Raw genomic sequence first — 18,279 nt, 5'->3', positions numbered from 1 at the left:
CTGCTGCTACCACCAATAATAATAATGATAAGGGGAATAACAAGGGAAGAGAATATAAAACTAAAAGGGGAAAAGGAAAAGAAAGCAATAAACACCAGTGATGTTTATTGATACAATTGCTCACCACCTGCCCACCAATACTCAGCCCAATCCGAGCAGCGATCTTCCCCTTCCGGGCAACTCCCCTCAGTTTATATACTGGGCATGACGTGCTGTGGTATAGAATACCCCTTTGGTTAGGCTGGGTCAGGAGTCCTGTCTCTGCTTCCTCCCAGCTTCTTGTGCCCCTTCTCACTGATAGAACATGAGACTGAAAAGTCCTTGATCAGAGTAAGCATTACTTAGCAACAACTAAAAACATCAGTCTGTTTGCAGCATTGCTCTCAGACTAAAGCGAAAACACAGCACTGCACCAGCTACCAAGGAGGAAAATAAGTTACAGCTGAACCCAGGACACTTCTACTTTACTTTTCCCCCTCTGTGACTGCTAACCTGTCCTCATCCTGACACTGCAACCTTTAAAAGTGAGAGGCTGAAGATATTTAGTGGCCAGCCAGGGCAAAGGCACTGGGAGAAGTCTCATGATGGCCTGAGTAAGACATAAAGACTGAGATGTGCTGCAGACAGTGGTTGGTGAGAGCCGGTAGGGCTGAAAATGTGAAACATCATGAATAATAAAGGTGGGAAGAAATACGCTACAAGATGAGATGGAGAGGGAAGTTAAAGGAAAAGAAGAGGAGGGTAAGACACACTAACACTCAAGCTCTCACACATTTTTCTTGATGGGGAATACACCAATATGTTTAAAATAACCTGTAATTCTCAGGATGAAGCTTAAAGGGAGAGTGAAAGACAGCTACAGAAGACACAGATGAACAGAACACACTGCAAACAGACAAGGTCAAGCAAATACGGATGAAAACCAAAAAAGATGGTGGGGACAGCAGTGTTTAAGAAACAAAAACAAAGAGCGAGCACTCCTCTGGTTTGCCAACAGGTGAGAAAAAAGGGTATTCTTGCAGGCTGGAAAATGGAGAAGCACTTTTTCTCTGAAGCCTATAGCCTTGACTGTACATTGTCATCTTTGTCCCTGTGATGTAATTACAACATGCTCTGCCTGATGGTCAGTTTTGCAGATAATGTTCTGCTGTTCAGCCCTTCTCCACAACACCTTGAGCACCACTCACTGTAAGCCATCCCACAGGAGGCAGAAAGGCTGAGGACATCTACCACAGTACCCATTAGGGAAAACTGTGGCATGTGCAAAAGAGTCTGGGGAAACAGAGACTTTTTCCTCTCCAAGGATGTAAAAGTAGGCACCCTTACAATATAGAATCTTTTTGATGGTACCTGGGAACCTACTGAAATTGTTGTGCATGTCGAGCCCATAGTTACCAGGTAAATGGGAGACTCTATGTGGTGGTAGCTTACTCTGCAAAGTACTCTGGAGAACACACTGTGTCTTCACACACACTTCTTAAGGAAGATATGCCGTCACAGTACAGATAGTTACCAGTGATAGGTAAACAGTCATAAAACTTGCTATCAGATCTAAAACTGTAAAACTTGCCATCTCATCTCTAACTGAAGTCAAAGGACAGTAATAATCCATCCAACACACTCCTCCTCTAAATTAATTGGAGTCAGTAACACAGAAAACCTGCAGAGGTGATACACTGCCATTCTATAAATGAGTTGTACCTAACTTGTGGTCAGGCTCTTATTTATAATTTATATAGAAAATATTAGTCTCTTGTTTTACAGTCTCTTGGTAAACATACACTTTTACATTTAAAAAAAAAAATTATTTCTTTTCAAATATATAATGAAAACTCACAAAAACTGCTTTATGCATTAGACAAACATTACCTGCCTTCATTTCTGTAACATTTTGAAAGTCATGATTCAGAGCTATTTTTGGAGCTGTAATTTTTACTTAGAAAGTCATTTTATCTGAAATCATTTTTGAAAAGCTAGTCCAAACATACTAGCTTATGTATAAAACAAAAGAACTTTGAAATAAATGTGATAAGCTAGCAAAGATGAATACAAAAAAGAAAAAAAAAAAAGAACCTTCCTGACAATAGAGAAGTTTGCTTTTAAGACTAATATATTAGTCTCAGCGCTTGGTTGTCAGAAGGCATTTGAATGATGTTTGAAGAATAGCATGCATGTGCATAGAGTGGGGGGAAGGAAGCTCTTGAGCAACTTTGGATCTACCCTCTAGATAAAACATTAATAAATCCTTAGTATACTGAAGGAATTATATAAGTGGATGCTAAGGCAATGAACCAAGGCTGCCTAGAAGTTATGCTTCACTGAATTGGAAATAGAAATTTAAATGCATTTAACTCATTGGGACTGTAATACCCATTTATCTATCAAACGTGTTCTTCATACGATAGTCTTCAGAGATATATAATGATCACAGAATCACAACCTGTATCACTTGGAGCAGCTAACTTGCCCATTTTAAGGTTCCACATCTGCAAGGCACCACATTGTGCACTGTCCTCTACCTCAGACTGTTATACACAGCCAAGGTTCTAGAAAAATAATAGAAAAAATGTTTTGATGCTTGGCTAAGTTATTCAGACAGCAACTGCTGCTTTTGCAGCTTCACCAGCTAGCTTTGTCTAACAAACAGTGCAATGTCCAGGGTTTCTCTTCATGTTAGCTACCTGCTCTGCACTGAGGTAGGATCAGTTTCCTCTTTGGCATCATTTGCTGTGCACTGTACTTACTATGCATTTTTATTGGGCAGTGGAGATGGGTCTATGATGATATACCTTCAGCCCACAGGTCCCATGGAGGTTCCCAACTTAATCCAGATATTTGTGTATTTTCAATAGGCTGGTAATCCCCAATAGCTGTAATTCACAACCTCATCCTTTTTCAACTTCTACTATCTAAAAGAAGCATTACTCCTCTACTACTCTCAAAAATACAGGATCAACTAAGAAGATGAAGCAATGAAACAATGAATACAAGAACAGCCTTTACTTCTTTTTTCTTTCCAAGAATGCAAAGCAGTGACTTTAAAAAAAAAAAACCTGCGTTCAGCAAAAACCTGCATTCACAACATTCTCACATAATTTTCACTGATGAGAATTTTTGCCTCTGACCTAGAAGAGGCTGTGTGTTGTGGATAACAGAGTTGTAATCAAGCTCTAAAAACTGCACACATAAAATTTCATCTTTAAGAAATTACATACCCACTCAGTACTGTAGCCATATAAAGACCCAGTTTACGAAAGATTTCCCAGTCCTGAACTTCTATTATCTTCCCAGCAACTAAAAACATTATACCAATTGGCATATACCTAGAAAGCAAAAGTAAAGTAATTAAAAATGCATTCTCAGATATACTGTGTGCTCACCAAGGAATAATTTCTTGTGCAGTGTGACATTTTACAACAGATGGAAGATTCTTTTTCTATTCTATTATGCACCTAAAGATTTTTTGTATTTTATTGTGCAACTGACTTTATTCACTTGCAGCAGGACTTCAACAGACATCATGAAAAAAGATTAGAAAATCAGAGTAAGTGTAACCCTATGCATCATCTAACAAGTACTGTATGAGCTGGTGTCACAGAATACACAGAAGTGTGGGCTTTGCACTACCACAGCAAATGTTTATGCACAGCCATAAGCTTACTTGGAAATGGAAGCTTGTATGGCTGAGACCAGTATCTGTGTATTCTGTAATCACACACAGATGGAAAGGTCTCCTGTGCTTACAGCAGCTGCCGTGCAGCACTGGGGGATATAAATGTCACTTAACACATAATAAGAGTGATTTTAGTATGCTGGGATAGTACAGTCATCAGTGTGTTGCTTGACTGGAAGGGTCCCTATACCCTAGTCAATCTACAAAACGCCATGCCTTACAGACATCAACAGATGGATGGCCTACTGAAAATTCAAGGCAAAAATCAGGGCTTATGCTATCACCAGCTCCACTGCATTCCTTTTGGTACCACAGAGCAGCTGTCACAGAGACAAGTTGCCACTTCAGAGCTTTGAGTAGTATAAATAAATTTGTGACTATATAAAAGTCATCTATTTTAAAATAGAAACTTATAAAATGTGTATGTGCTATCTCACAAATAAAACAGTACCTTGACCCTGTGCAAAGCAGTGCCTAGTTCCTTCTGAGCCCTAAATTTAGTGAAAGTAGAATTAATTCCTCATATTGCCAGCATCAAACTTCACCTTATTCAAGACAGCACCTCCCACATTTGTAGAAACAGGAATTCTGTAGTCACAGCTTCAGGAACGTGCATGACAATGCACAGGTCAGCTTATGGGTAGGTTCCTGTACTTGTGACATGTGCTAACTCCCAGGTCTTGTTAGTGGTAATTTGCTGAAGAGTAAGGCAGCCTATTTCACAGGGCTGTAATTCAGCTGAGGACTGAAACAGCTGCCTAGCACAGGACTTTAAGTTGCAGAAATTAATTTACTTTTCTTTAAGGGCAGCAAAAACTGTGCAACTAAACCCTGTACAGTTTTACTGTGTTACAGGCACCTCAGTGTGCTGGGATGGAAGAAAAATCCATGGAAGGGCCAGATATGGTAAGTTACTGTTTGTGTGAAACACGTGGGTATGAGCAGAGTATTGTAATAAACGGCGCAAGGCACTCCACATGTAGGATCAAGCTCTAGAAAGGATTGTGTGTGCTTATGGTCCTGACCCTGTAATTGTGATCTGCATGGACAAAAGCTCTGTCAATAGCTGTGAAGTTCAACCAAACACTATCAGATGAGTTTCTACATTTTCTAATTCTTTTTCCTAAGAATATTATGAGAGAATATTGTGAGAATGTTGTCCCACAAAACCCACTAGCAACAAGTAAATAATAGGTTGTATTTTGCATACCATTTTGGATTTTGTTCTGTGCTGTGGCTTGTATATTAATTCGTATTTGTAAAGGAACTTAGCTCTAAGGACAGCTCTCCTGGGAACATAATGGGTATCAGGGAACAGTGTTCAAGACAGAGAAAGGCATGTGAGTGGTAATGCTTCTGCAGTCCTCAAATCACTAATGCAGTTGTACTGGTTTGATATAAATCTCTAGCAAGAATATCTGAAAAACTCATATTTCTGGTGTACCAATAAGAACTGTGTCTTTAGTATATAGTAAGTAGAAGCCATGTCCCCTCAAAAGAATCAAATTCTGTAGAAAGGAAACTTTTTACCAGCCTTTCTTTTAAAGATATTTGCTGTAAAACACTATACAAAAGCAGACATGCAAGTATGAGTCTGCTCCTACCTCTTCAATGACAAAACCCGTTCAAAGAAATAGTTAGAAAATGCCAGTATGTCTTTGGACTTACCACATAATTATCTCAACTATTCTCATTGTAGCTTCATTCAGTGCATTGAAAAAATCCACCAGCACTTGTCCTTTCTCTCCCATTTTTCCAATAACCATTCCAAAAACAAGACAAAACACGATCAACCCCAGCACATTGATGCCGTTGGAATACATACCAACGAGTTTGTATTCTTGGGTTTTGTTCTACAGATTAAAGAGAAAAAAGTTACTAGCTGAACATACTGAATTTAAAGAGTTCTAAAATTAAAACACATTTATATCTTCCCTTGAAAAGACACAGAGCTCTTCCCTAGTGACTCTTATTCCCTTTCTGGCAGCGCCAAGCAGTCATGTTTAAGAATGAAGGTAGAAATAAATTGGGTTTGAAAGCTTTGTATTTTAAAGTTATGCGAGGATTTGACCAAACCCTAGCAGGGGTAAAGCATCCCTTAATTTATGTGCCCTTCCTATAGACCAGCAACATCTAGGTATCCACAGTCATGGCTTCAATATACTCAAGAGTTAGTCCCTATTGTTGAGAACAAAACACAGCTGATGGGGAATCCTTGTGGTTATTTCTGAAGAACTGGAGTGTTTGTGTCTGCATTTAAGATAGAGCCCACTGTGTAAGAACTAAGACAATGGTATCCAATTTTGCCTTGTTTAAAATCTATTGTTTAGCTGAAATCAGTGAAATTACATAGGTTAAAGCAGAATTGGATACACGTAATGTAAAAATCCTACTAAATAGGTAGTTACACACTCGTCTGTATTTGTGCAGTATGAACATATGAAGGAAATGGTGCAATTCTTCACAACATCCTGCCTCAGGATTTAAGTCACGTCTTTTCATATAGCTCATGTTTGCATGCTTTCATTACTATGAGATGAAGTTTTGAAGGAGCATAATAAAATGCATATTGATTTGGTTCATAGTTCTGTGTTCATAATCCATTGAATTCCTTTCTCTCTCTCCTCTGGTATAAGTCTAGGCTTTATAAACAAATAAGTCTCATAAGCTTTCCACATGTCTACTCAGAGGCTTGTTAAACCTCTTCTTCTCTTTTGTATTTTTTTTTTTTGGCAGTGTAACAAACTATTATATAACAAATGCCTTCCATTGTTTTGCTTTCCATTGAAAAAAATGTATTATGATTTTTCATTTCTTTCTTTCTGCAGTGCTTACAGTTATGCTCCAGCATCTCATGGATATACATCTAGCCTTTCCACACTGACTGTTGTGTTTAATTTCTCAGCAAATTGGCAATTCATTAGCATACACATTTAATGGAGTATATGAATGTATTATTTGCTCACATTATCTATTATCTTTAGACTGCTTAATTACCAGTGGAGTCCTCTGGTGTTCTTAAACCCTACTTGAAGATCTTCATAATTACCTCTTGTATTTACTTCCTAAATTTTGAGCCCTTGATAAAATCTATGTACCATTTCCTTCCTTTTCTTAATCACTAGCCACATGAACTATACCAAATTTATTCTAAGTTCTTTGCTCCTGCTTCATATATTATGAAGGAATATGACAACCAAGGTCTCACCTTTGAATCCTCTGCTGTCGTAGCAGTTGTAACAGCTTGCTCTGCCAATGCAGAGCTGTTTTTATCCGCAACATCTGTAGCTTCAACTTTTTCACGTTTAGTTTTATACTGGAAAAGTTTTCCAAAAAAGGGAAGAATTTATTTAGAAACATGAGGAAACTGAAGAATGGACAAAGGCATAGCCTTTGCCCAGTAAAAATAAGGGAAAAATGAACCAGTCTAACTTGAAGGTAGCAAACATAGACAAAGACATTAATTTCCAATTTGTGTGAACCATCACGGTTCTGTACTTCAGATGCTGTATATCAAACAAGTGATTCATAGATAATATGCTATGAATTCTGTTTCCCAGGCTCTCATGTTCCCTATGGACCTGATGCAGTCTTGTGGGGGATGAGATACATAAACCTCCTGACAATGACAAGGAGACTTTTTGCTGGGACAGTCTGGAGAGAATTGCTACCAGCCACACCAGCAGAGGTCTGCAGAGCAGATGTACCTGATATAGCCAGAGCCCTAGTAATGTGGTTAGTGTAACTAATACCATTACCTAAGGTGAACAGCCATTCTCTGTAGCTGAGCTGGTCATCTCCTAGTCCCCTTTCCCCTGAAGGTCCTGTGCACCAAGTAGACCAACGTCAAGATTACCAGACACCAGACTAATTATTCCCCTCCTTACTGGCCTTGAAGGCCCAAGTAAGTTACCTGACTGGGTTTAAACCATGATACCTGGACAGGTGGTGACCCTGCTACAGAACAGGGAAGTGCGACAGCACATAGAGCACTGTCTGTAAAACCAAGCAGTTAAGGCGGAACTTGGACCAGAGCGGCTGCTGGATGGTGAAACCGGGACCTGCCAGTGGCCAGGGGCACAACCACCATCATCTGCTTCCTCTGAAGATTGAGTGACTGACTCGTACTCTTTTATATGAGTCTAGATTGTGATCGTTACATTGATACAGCATACCATGTATTGAGATTTGACCTAATCTGCAGAGAGTCCAAGTGACAGGAAACTGTAAGCTAAGTGGTGCTATTATAAAACTGTACTACACTGATTATGCTTATAGAAATCCCATGCCACCTGATCATAAATTCTGTGTTATACTGATCATAATATCCTGTTAAGAAAATAAAGCTTTAATTGTCACTACAATTTAGTGTCACCATCATTCTGCCATGGGCCCCTAAAAGAGCCTGTCTGTCCCCTTAGTGTTGAGTGACAGTAATTAATATGAGAAAAACTACATGAAAAATTTTTATAAACTGGAAATGCATTCAGTGTTCTGCACAGCTGGATAGTTAATTTCCTGGGAAAGGTTAACTACCGCACTTATAAACCTCAGCTAATCTGGTAGGCAGCTGAAGGGGCAAGCAAAAAAGGTAAGCAGAGAACATCACAAAAAGCAGTTAATGTATTTACAGATAAAGATGACTGAATCGGAAGCCCGATAATCTATATATAGACAGCATCTTCCTCTTTTATCTTGCAAATCACACTTTTCCTGAAAGATGCCTCAAATAGACTACTAACTGGCTGCCTCTTCCTTAAGACAGATCATCCGGTCAGGCAATGGATATTAGATGTCAGACACAATGGGGTGAGGACTAAGTGACTCGAACTTCATCAGACACTGAGGGTTTTTAAGAACAAAGAAACAGACCCTCATGACATGGTTCTTCTAACTCTGCCTGTCTCAAAAGGAAAAATCTTGTCTAATACACTGCTTGGTTTTTGCACCCAGCTCCTAAACACTGTCTTTTTGCAAGTGATGATCAAGAATGTAATAACTGGTAATAAAGTGTTTATCATAATGGAAATGAAACAAAGATGCCTTAAAAAAGAGTCTTTTTATGGGAGATTAAGATACTCCTGGACTTCTCAGAAATGACTGCTACCTGACATAGTTTTGGGGGACATAAAAGAAAAATAACTTGTAGTTAACAATGAAAACTACAACAGCAAAAAGGAATGTTCAAACTTACCTGTTGAAAACAGGCCTGAACAAGGTTTTCTGGGAACATATTCCTGTAAAAGAGTAGAGGCATTTCAACACTACAGCATACTAAGAAAACATTGCTTATATAAACAAAATGATAAAATCTGCTGTTTGAAAAACAGATCAGGTTGCATTCCTTTATCCAGAAAGCAGTGGATTCAGCAACATGAGATATGAAGTCCAGGAAGTTTAGGACTCCCAGCGATTTTTTGACTGTTTTCCTACTATTGAATTTTTGAGTTCATCTTTCAGTGTTAGACATTTATGTTGGTGAATTATTAAACTTACTGGTTTTGTTATTTTTTTTTCCCCTGCTGCATCATCTCCATCATTTCCATGAACAATACAGGACACACCATTTTTACAGGATTTATCAAATAGCGGCAGAAAATAAATAGTAACCCTTATAAATGCTGACCTCTATTGTAGTTTTGAATTCAGAAATAAATCTTGGCCGATGGAGGATTCCCATGTATTATTCCAGGGTTAAGAACCATTTTTTGCACACTGAAAAATTAGGAAATTAGATCAAAAGCAGTGCAACCCAGTTGTATGTCTCCTTTCCAACTGCCAATTTCAGATTCAAATGACTGCAGAAAAAAATGCATTAATTTGGTATTTACTGAATAATCAGTCCAGTGTGGAAAAAGGCAGTTCACATATTGAAACAGAAGTCTTTATCCTTCTTCCAGATCTTTCACAAACTCCTGCCTTTATTTTTCAAGTTTTTAAAGAAAATACTCCTCAAGGCAAGGTTATTTTGTACAGGCCTCCGATTTTCCTTTATATTACAAGACTGTCCAGATTCGAATCTGATCTGTAGGAAAAGTAATCACTAATTTCTTTGAAAGAGAATTTCAGATTTCAAATTCCTAATTTATAGTCTTAAATTTACTTACAAGAAGTTGAACTACAAACTTTAGCAAAACCTCAAACTACTCTGAATTCCAATTCACACCGCTTCTTAATACAGGCACACATTTTGTGCATGGAACTACATAAACCCTGTGAATATGTGTGGAAACGTTCATGTGGAAGTTACTGGTAATAGACCAATTAGGTTTATAATGCATCTGGTTGTACAGTTCTCCTCACTGATTCCTGGGCAGGTGACCATGAGGCATAAAATGAGCTAGCCAAGGAGCTGCCATTCTGGTAATACACAGGTAGAAGGGGACAGATAAATTAAGTAAAAATTCTACAAAAGGAAATGAGTGGGTAGGAACAGTGACACAGATCAGTGACCAATTGCAGCTGGAGAAAAAAAAATAATCCACAAAACATTTTTGAGGGAACTACTCAGTCACTACTGGAAATGCAAGCCTTTTTTGCTATTTTTTTCTAATTTCTAAATTCAAAACACTGTAGTTCAGAAAACCCACCCAAGTCTTCTGCAGACTTTTATAGGGGTTTCCGTCTTCTGATCACGTCAAGTATCTACAATGCTCCAGGATGCAAACGGGAAAAGACTCATCATAAGACTTCCACAGATACTGGTGATTCAGCCAATTTGTTGAATGTACAACCCCAAGAAACCTTTGCATACTGCATCTGTTACTCTGCATCCTGCCTTGAGGAGGAGAAACAGAGCACTGCACTTTCAGGTGGTTGTCTATGCTGGATGACACAGAAGCTGTCAGTCAGTAACCCACCAATCATTCAATCTTTGCTGGTATTTTTTTCATAATAGGTAAATCTTGCATATCAGTTTCTACAGAGGAGGGTATTTTTGTTGTCACTGGTTTGTTAACCAAAGTCTACAGCGTAAAGAAAATTTTTGTTAGCAAACTGATTTGAATATGCTCCAAAATGTCTAGCCTGTTGAAATGCAAGATATTCTGTATTCATCCAAACAAGATTAGAAAGCATTTTTATTACACATCACAACTTTATTTGTATTGTTGGGACTTCTGCAACAAGGGCATGGAAACTTATAAAAGAAAACCTCACCTGATCAGATCCAGCATGGCATCAACAGTACTGACTTCTGGTGTACTGCCCACTCTGTCAATCTCATTTGCTTTTTGAGGCATTCCAGGCTTAATGGACACAACTAAGACAATCCCTGCAGAAGGAGAACCATAAGAAAAGCTCACAGTGCAAGCAGAAGCAGTGGTGAACCATGCCTCAGTGTATCCTGTGTAGCTAAATTCTTAATGAGTTAAATGCACTATGCTTTCCCTGGATGCAGAGATGCTCAGAAAAGGGAAATCTACAGTGGTTTGCAACACAGGAGCTACCTGTAGCCTTGACTCTGGACATGGGTACTCTAGCTTTGGTTTTCCATGTATGTCACTAAATCACTACTGCTTACCAAGAGAGTAAATTACTTCAGCTGGGTTTCAGCTGAAGTGGTCTGCAACTTCTGCAGGGTGAAATTTCAAATTGCCATTTACCTTCTCCCTTATGCAGTTCTTCCTGTTAGTAACCTTCAGATATGAATACAAGCATGTTGTCCTGTGATCCCAATGTACAACAGATGTTTTGGTAAAGTTAATTAGCAATAAAGTTACGCAAAAGAACTGGCTTCTGAAACAGACTGAAATAAAAAGTTACAGGCAAGAAATGCTAGGTTTAACCTTACGAATACTGAAATCAATGACAATTTTTCCATTTACTTTAGTGACTTCATTTTAGGCATTTTTGCTATTAAATGAATGTTATTTTACTTTTTCTCCCCCAAAACCAAACAAATCTAAAGCAAATGAAACTACTAAATCTCAGCATAGGAGAAAGAGGCACTTGAAGGACCCTCCAACCAGAGAGGAACAAGGTCTTCTAATGACAGCTGTGAATAAAAGCAGAATTGAAATTGTGTAGCTCTGCACAGTGAAACAAATAATATCAGAGTATCACAGAATAACTTAGAATAGCAGGGACTTCTGGAGTTTATTTGGTTTAACCCTTTTCTTGGGAGTTTCTTTGTGTAAGGCTAATTTCAAAGTTAGTCTTTAATTAATTTTAGTCTAATTACTTTTAGTCTAATTAATGTTAGTCTTTAGTAATTTTCTTCACTACATATTCACAGAAAATTCCCAGACAGATAAGACAGTCTAAATGGTACAACCACAGTGATCTATTCTGCTCAATAATGCGACCTCTAAAAATTAATCTGGCCTCATATGTCCGTATATGATTTTTTTTTCTATTGTTAAATATTGCTTCGGCTTACAAGTAGGCCACATACGAGGTACATTTTGTCCTTCAAATAAATACATGTTTCTTTTTAGTGGGTGATACCTAGGCACAGTATCCACTCAGGCTCAACAAAATATGAAGATAAGTCACAAACTACGTGAGAGGTGACAGAGAAGGGTCTAATTTTCTTTCTTATTTAGGAAGGTAGGCTGAAATGTTTGCTCAATCATATACAGAAGATTTTAATGTTGCTTATAGAGAACGAACTTCCTGCAAAAGGAGATGTGGACTTCACAGAACTATGAGTGGAGCCTGATAGTGAAAGAAGTGACAAAAACCTTTTAGGAAGGAAATCAGATGACAAGGGAAGCAGTATTTTCTGTTGTTCTTTCAGATGAGACATATTATACATTCTCAAATCGGAGAATCACTGACAATCTATTATTTTCATATTGGGGAAATCACTTTGTAATTAAGGCTGGCCTTTGATGTTCATTCAGCTTTCCCACTGCTGTCCCTATTTACCTAAGCAGACAATTCCTAATTTTCCTTGAGCTGAAATGTATTGCAAAATTTCCTGTGGCTTCATTCTGCATATGAATACAGCCCAGGTGTGAACAGAGGCACTAACTTCTCCCTGTACCTGGCTACAAGCATGACAAATGTTTGGTATGATTCCTGTCTCTTCTCCTCATCCTGTCTTGGGAAATCAGTAATGTCACAGTACTGCATAACTGCAGTTAGGCAATGCTGAAGATTTTAATGAGGATTAAAAAAGTTACAGTATCACAGAGTACCTAGTATTACAGCCATGATTGTAGTGCAGAAATAATAGATGAGCGCTCGCAAACCAATCTTCCCAGAAACACTGGAATCCAAAGCAGCAACACCTGCAAAAAGAACCGCAAAAACAAAGCACTAAAATACAGTCTTAGGTGAAGCCTGCTTTTTTTTTTGTAAAGACAATTATTTATTGTCTCTTATTTCTATGCAGGATTTTTTTCTTTATTCAAGATATTCCTAAATACCTAATTGCAACTTGCACTTCTGAAAAATGTCTGTAGTGGACCAACATATTTGCTACTGCTTCTTCACAGAAATCAAGTTCCCCAGGAATTTTCTAGGAAAAATATATATGAGCTTTTCCGATTCCCTGATGTCATGAGGAATTAGGCTTCTTTGGTTCATGAATATATGTTACAATTTATTTCCATATTCACTTAAACAGCAGTTTCACTTTCTTCAGATCTGTAATATTTTGGCTTTAAAACTAAAAAGTCATGAGACGGGAGCTGCTCAGTACTGTTACCCCAGGTTTGCCAAAGGCACACACAGACAAGTAAGGCTTATTCCTGGTGGGCTCACCTTCATTAAGACATTTAATTGTTTTTTTTTTTGCCTAAAGCTTTTCTGAAGTCTGGGATGTTTCCACTCCTCTGCCTGTATCTGTCATTGTCAGGAACTGAGGGTAGGTTTTGTTCATAAAGGTGGGGAAGTGCTGAGGCGGGTGGTACACTGAGGTCAGCTTAACTTCTGGCAACAGTATTGTATCAGATTGCTCCTGAAGTATTTTTTTAATTGTTTAACAGATTTACAATTATAGCTGCACACATACAATTCACTAACCAGGGTCAAATTAGCATTGTGACTGTAAAAGTTTACTGTCCATAACCACACAAGTTAATAATTCACTGCTATCTCTTTATTATACATTTGTGATGGACTTATCTTTTTATGATTATTGAGTCAGGTTATCAAAGACTGGACAGATTCTTTTGTACAGAAAAGCAAAATTACCATGAGGATATTTAACCTCAAAGAAGCACAGTTTTATTGGGGGAAGAAAAAGAAAAAAAAAGGTTCCAAAAACTAAGGAAGAAAAATCAAAATATCTTTTAAAAGTAAGTTACACAAACGTAACTTACTCATCTCTGAGCTTCAACATGTGTTGATATCTCTTTCAGAAGGTGTATTAACTGCAGTAACAACTTTGTCTATGGCATTTATATAATGCCTTACTAGTTCTGCTAATTGTTACTCAAAATACAAACAGTACTGGGAGGGGAGAATGAAGGTTATTCTGTTTCATCATCTATTTGATAATTTTGGATCTTCCATGGGATAGCATATCATCAGACTGAGTACAGAAGAACTACATATACATGCAGAAATCATGATGTAAAGACTACCTCATTTCTACACAAATAAGGATAATAAAAGAACTACTACTACAGCAAGGGAATACAGACCAGTGCACAGGAAAAAACAATGCCACAGAAAAAAACAGCTATTACAGTAGGCTGTCAGCACTGAGGATATTGTTTGAGGCACAAACAACAGAATGGACACAGAATTTGGGCGATCACGTTTATTTCTCAGCTTGGGAACTGGGAAAAAAGTAGAAAGGAGGACTTTCACATTGCCATGGGTTCAGCTGTGGAAATTATGGCAGTAGGAGCTCTTGAGAATGGATAGTAATAAATAATATGTTCTGCAGACAATATAAAAGCTGGTTTCAAGGCTGTGAATGTTGAAACTTTTGCACCTGATATTTTAACTTAGAAGACTTTACATCTTTTAAAAGAGAGGAAACTGGTATTGCCAGTTCCATCTCTTAATGAAAAATTCGTAAAACTAGAAATCATGGAATTTTATTCTAAAACTTGTTGTACTGACTGTCAAGGAGTTGGACAGACAGTGGAGATAAGATCTTTTCAAGGTTTGAAGTGCTTCACAAAGCTTGCCTTAAGATTTTTTTTGCCTGACAGTCTTGTTGACTCAGCCAAGAACCTAATAATCATGCAAGGTTATTTCCCTAGAATATTCAGTTATGAAGATTCTACAATTAGTATGATACAAAGTTTATGTGACAGCCATTCTTCTGGCTCCAAATTAAATCCCTCTGCAAACAGTTATGCTCGCTGGAGTTACAGAGGCATAACTAAGGGAAAACTTTGACCCTGCTTTTTTAAACTAGATAATAATCCTGTTAGTGAGTAAGCTGTGGCAGAATCCATCTTATGCTTCCACTGCAATGTCGGTGCTGCTTTGCTAGTAGCTATAAAAACACGCAAATCAGTCAGGCAGGCATCACCAAATAAGTGATGTACAAGTATGCTCTGAGGACAACAGGTGTGGATTTGGGTTTTGGGTTTTTTTTAAACTGCTGTACTCTGAAATAAAACTTTATACAGGATTATGCTTCTATTTAGAGAATGAAGTAGGATTCACTGTCAGTACCACAGGCAGGTTTGCACTGAGTGCTTTATGCTGCCATGCTTTTTTTTTCATGTTAGCTTGTTACACATAGGAAAACACAATATATAAAACCAGATTTCCCTCCAGATATATCCTACTGTCATTAGTGAGCCATTGATAATATATTGTAATTTATAGCTCCTGGACTTCTTGTCAAGCCAACTGAAAATTGTATTTCTTTTGAAATAATATCATGGCTTTGTAATTTCTTGGTTATGACTGAAAAAGTTAATGGAAGATGTATTAAACAGAGCATATAACTAACACTAATTTTAGTTCATAAGGAAACTTATTTCTCAATCTAAGATGACACACATGCTACTCAAAATGAAGAGCCTGCAATGTTGAAAGCAAAAGTAAAATCACAAAAACAGTGTATCTACTGTGCATATCTAGTGTGGATTACCACTAAAGTTTTATAACTATTTTATTTGCTCTTCCACTCCTTCAGCCTATTCCCAAGTTTTAAATGTTTAAACAGGTTTAAGCCGATAAACTGTAAATGTAGTCTACGGTACAGAATGACATCAAGCATGATGGATTTCTTCCATCCCTGGGCATTTCAAACCTGAGGTGTTTCAGATTAGTATCTTAAATTTTCCTACAAGGGTGTTCTAATTCAGCTACAGCCACTGAAGCACGGAATGCTATTCTTTGGTGTAATACACAAGATATAAGGACACACAAAAGGCACCAACCAGTATTAAAATTTGTTTCTATCTAACCTCTCTGCCCACATTATTTTAGCAAAAGAGAGGTAAGATTTTAATATGTGAAGCTATATTTGGGATTCAACTGGCTAGTCTTCTGCAACTAGCACCTATGTTCTCTATGTTACAGTCTTCAAGAATTTATTTGTATTAGGGTTTTTTTCCTCAATTTTCTCTAATTTGCAACATATACGGGAAAAGAGAATAAAAAAGAAAACAATGACTGAAATCAAGTCTCTCACATCTTCTCTTTCTTGTCCCAAAACCTCAAAACCCTACCAAAATGAAATTCTGTACTGTATAAGCTTGCTTTTTTTTTTTTTAAATTATTATTATTTTAGGAAAGAATGGGAGGATAAAGAATAAGACTGATGCTAATAATTTTGTTTGACAAAAGGCATCAAAGGCATCAAAGCACAACAGGGATGAGGATGGTACCAGACCCTCAACAAGCAGAAGAGGCACATACTTCCGCATAAGAAACACGGACATCCCATCTTAAATGCTGGAGAAAAAAGGAAAACTAATCCAGCTCTTCCTCACATTGCAGTAACTTTTATATACTGTATATGGTTTGTTTTCACTTGCATCTTTTGGTTGGTATTGCCAGGAAGGCTACCAATTTTCTTTTATTTTTGCTCTTTTACTAGAGGATTCCCAGGAGTTTCCTCTTTAAAAACATAACCAGGAAGAAGGACAATATCATGAAACTCGCAAGAAATCAGAAGTGGAAAAATGTAATGATTACAACTGACCAATTTAACCTTGTGTTGTGTTCAACTACTGATTTTTGTATGTGGAATATGTGTGGCCAAAGTTAAAGACACAGCTTATCTGACTCTTACTTTAGAATCCCTGCCTATCCTGTAAAGTGATTCAAACCAATCAAACCAAGAGCCCTGGTAAGACTGGATAATACCACCATCAGTCATTTGCAACTTTAGTTGAAGTCCCTCTGAAATTTCTTCCATAATCTTCTTTTGTTGTATGTATTTAGGGCAGCTTCCCTGAAATGCTACTATATAAAGCTCTTTTATGGAAGGGGATGGTCTGATCTAAACAAATTGAGACTAAGTATGAAACATGGTGTTCCAGAAGTTTTTACCTGTAGCCACTGATAGAAGAATGTACCATTATTTCAGTTTCTCACAGATTTAAAAAAAATTACACTTCAGTGTAAAACAAGGCTGCAATTTTATAAAAGACCAACATTTGGTTGCCCTTTCTCTCCCTAACAAGAGGATTTTTTTTTTTCCATTTTGGTGTCACATGGGAACAGAGAATAAACCTGTAATTTTGGAAGTGCTGGAAAAGTTGCAATGAAGTCTTGAAAAGTCATTCCAATATATGTTTCAGTGGTACTGGTGCTTCTGAAGCTTCATGAAAATCCAGGACATCGATTTTCTATGCCTTTTGTGAAAAACACTTTGTCTTTCTCTACCTCGTTACTCAGAAAGGTTGTTTTGGAACGTTCTGAACACAAACTGGTCCTCAGGTTTTCTTTCTTTGTCCACTCTTCTGATGTGAATGGCAACTCCACTCTCATGAAATACAGGAGTGTCTTTGCTCAACTCCTAATATTCAACCTCTTTTTGCTGCTTCCAGGTTGGTTTACAGCTTTCTTACAGTTTTCTAAGAAATGTAATGAGATTGTCAATGGTTTCTGTACTTCCCTTTTTCCAAAAAAGGTTACTCGGGCTTTTGGAAATACAAATAACAATATTTCATCTAAAAGAAACCAAGTAGCTAATAAAAAAACCTCTGCGAGTATTGCAGCCAGGTAAATCATTAGACAAAGTCACAGTCACAAACCAGACCTGTCTGCCATGCCCAAACAGCCCCTGAAATTTGAAATAGCCACACCTTTTTGTTGACTATAAATCCAGCTTTCAAACACCACACTAACTGAAAGATGGGAGATTTAGATTAGACATTAAAAGATATTCTTTACTATGAGGGTGGCAAGACACTGGCACAGGCTGCCCAGAGAAGCTGTGGCTGCTGCATTCCTGGAAGTGTTCAAGGCCAGGCTGGATGGGACTTTGAGCAACATGGTCTAGCAGAAGCTGCCCCTGCCCATGGCAGGGAGGTTGGAACAAGATGATCTCTAAGATCGCTTACAACCCAAACCATCCTATGATTCTGTGATTAGTGTACCAGTGAAACTGCTGTGGAGCAGTGTAATTATAGAATCATAGATCATAGAATAATTAGGGTTGGAAAGGACCTTAAGATCATCTAGTTCCACCCCCCTGCCATGGGCAGGGACACCTCACACTAAAGCATGCCACG

General features: G+C 37.8%; 1 protein-coding gene across 2 annotated transcripts in view; it reads right to left on the bottom strand.

Annotated features, from left to right (window-relative positions):
• Positions 1–18,279, bottom strand: part of SLC1A1 (solute carrier family 1 member 1) — a 52,031-nt gene that overhangs the window by 9,798 nt on the left and 23,954 nt on the right. The window contains exons 3-8 of one of the 2 annotated variants that reach the window (XM_057398336.1): positions 12,817–12,909; positions 10,832–10,946; positions 8,868–8,910; positions 6,882–6,989; positions 5,342–5,526; positions 3,216–3,323 (exon numbers count right to left, since the gene is read on the bottom strand). In XM_057398336.1, the coding sequence (XP_057254319.1) occupies positions 3,216–3,323; positions 5,342–5,526; positions 6,882–6,989; positions 8,868–8,910; positions 10,832–10,946; positions 12,817–12,909 (652 nt within the window). The remainder of the gene's footprint in view (positions 1–3,215; positions 3,324–5,341; positions 5,527–6,881; positions 6,990–8,867; positions 8,911–10,831; positions 10,947–12,816; positions 12,910–18,279) is intronic. The other variant, XM_057398337.1, reaches the window with a different exon arrangement.

The sequence above is a fragment of the Pezoporus wallicus genome, unplaced genomic scaffold, assembly GCF_028554395.1.
Source record: "Pezoporus wallicus isolate ANWC-B61680 ecotype Strahan unplaced genomic scaffold, APGP_CSIRO_Pwel_v1 contig_7962, whole genome shotgun sequence".
Lineage (NCBI taxonomy): Eukaryota > Metazoa > Chordata > Aves > Psittaciformes > Psittacidae > Pezoporus > Pezoporus wallicus.
The sequence above is the reverse complement of the archived record's forward strand: the minus strand, read 5'-3'. Positions and strand labels throughout refer to the sequence as shown.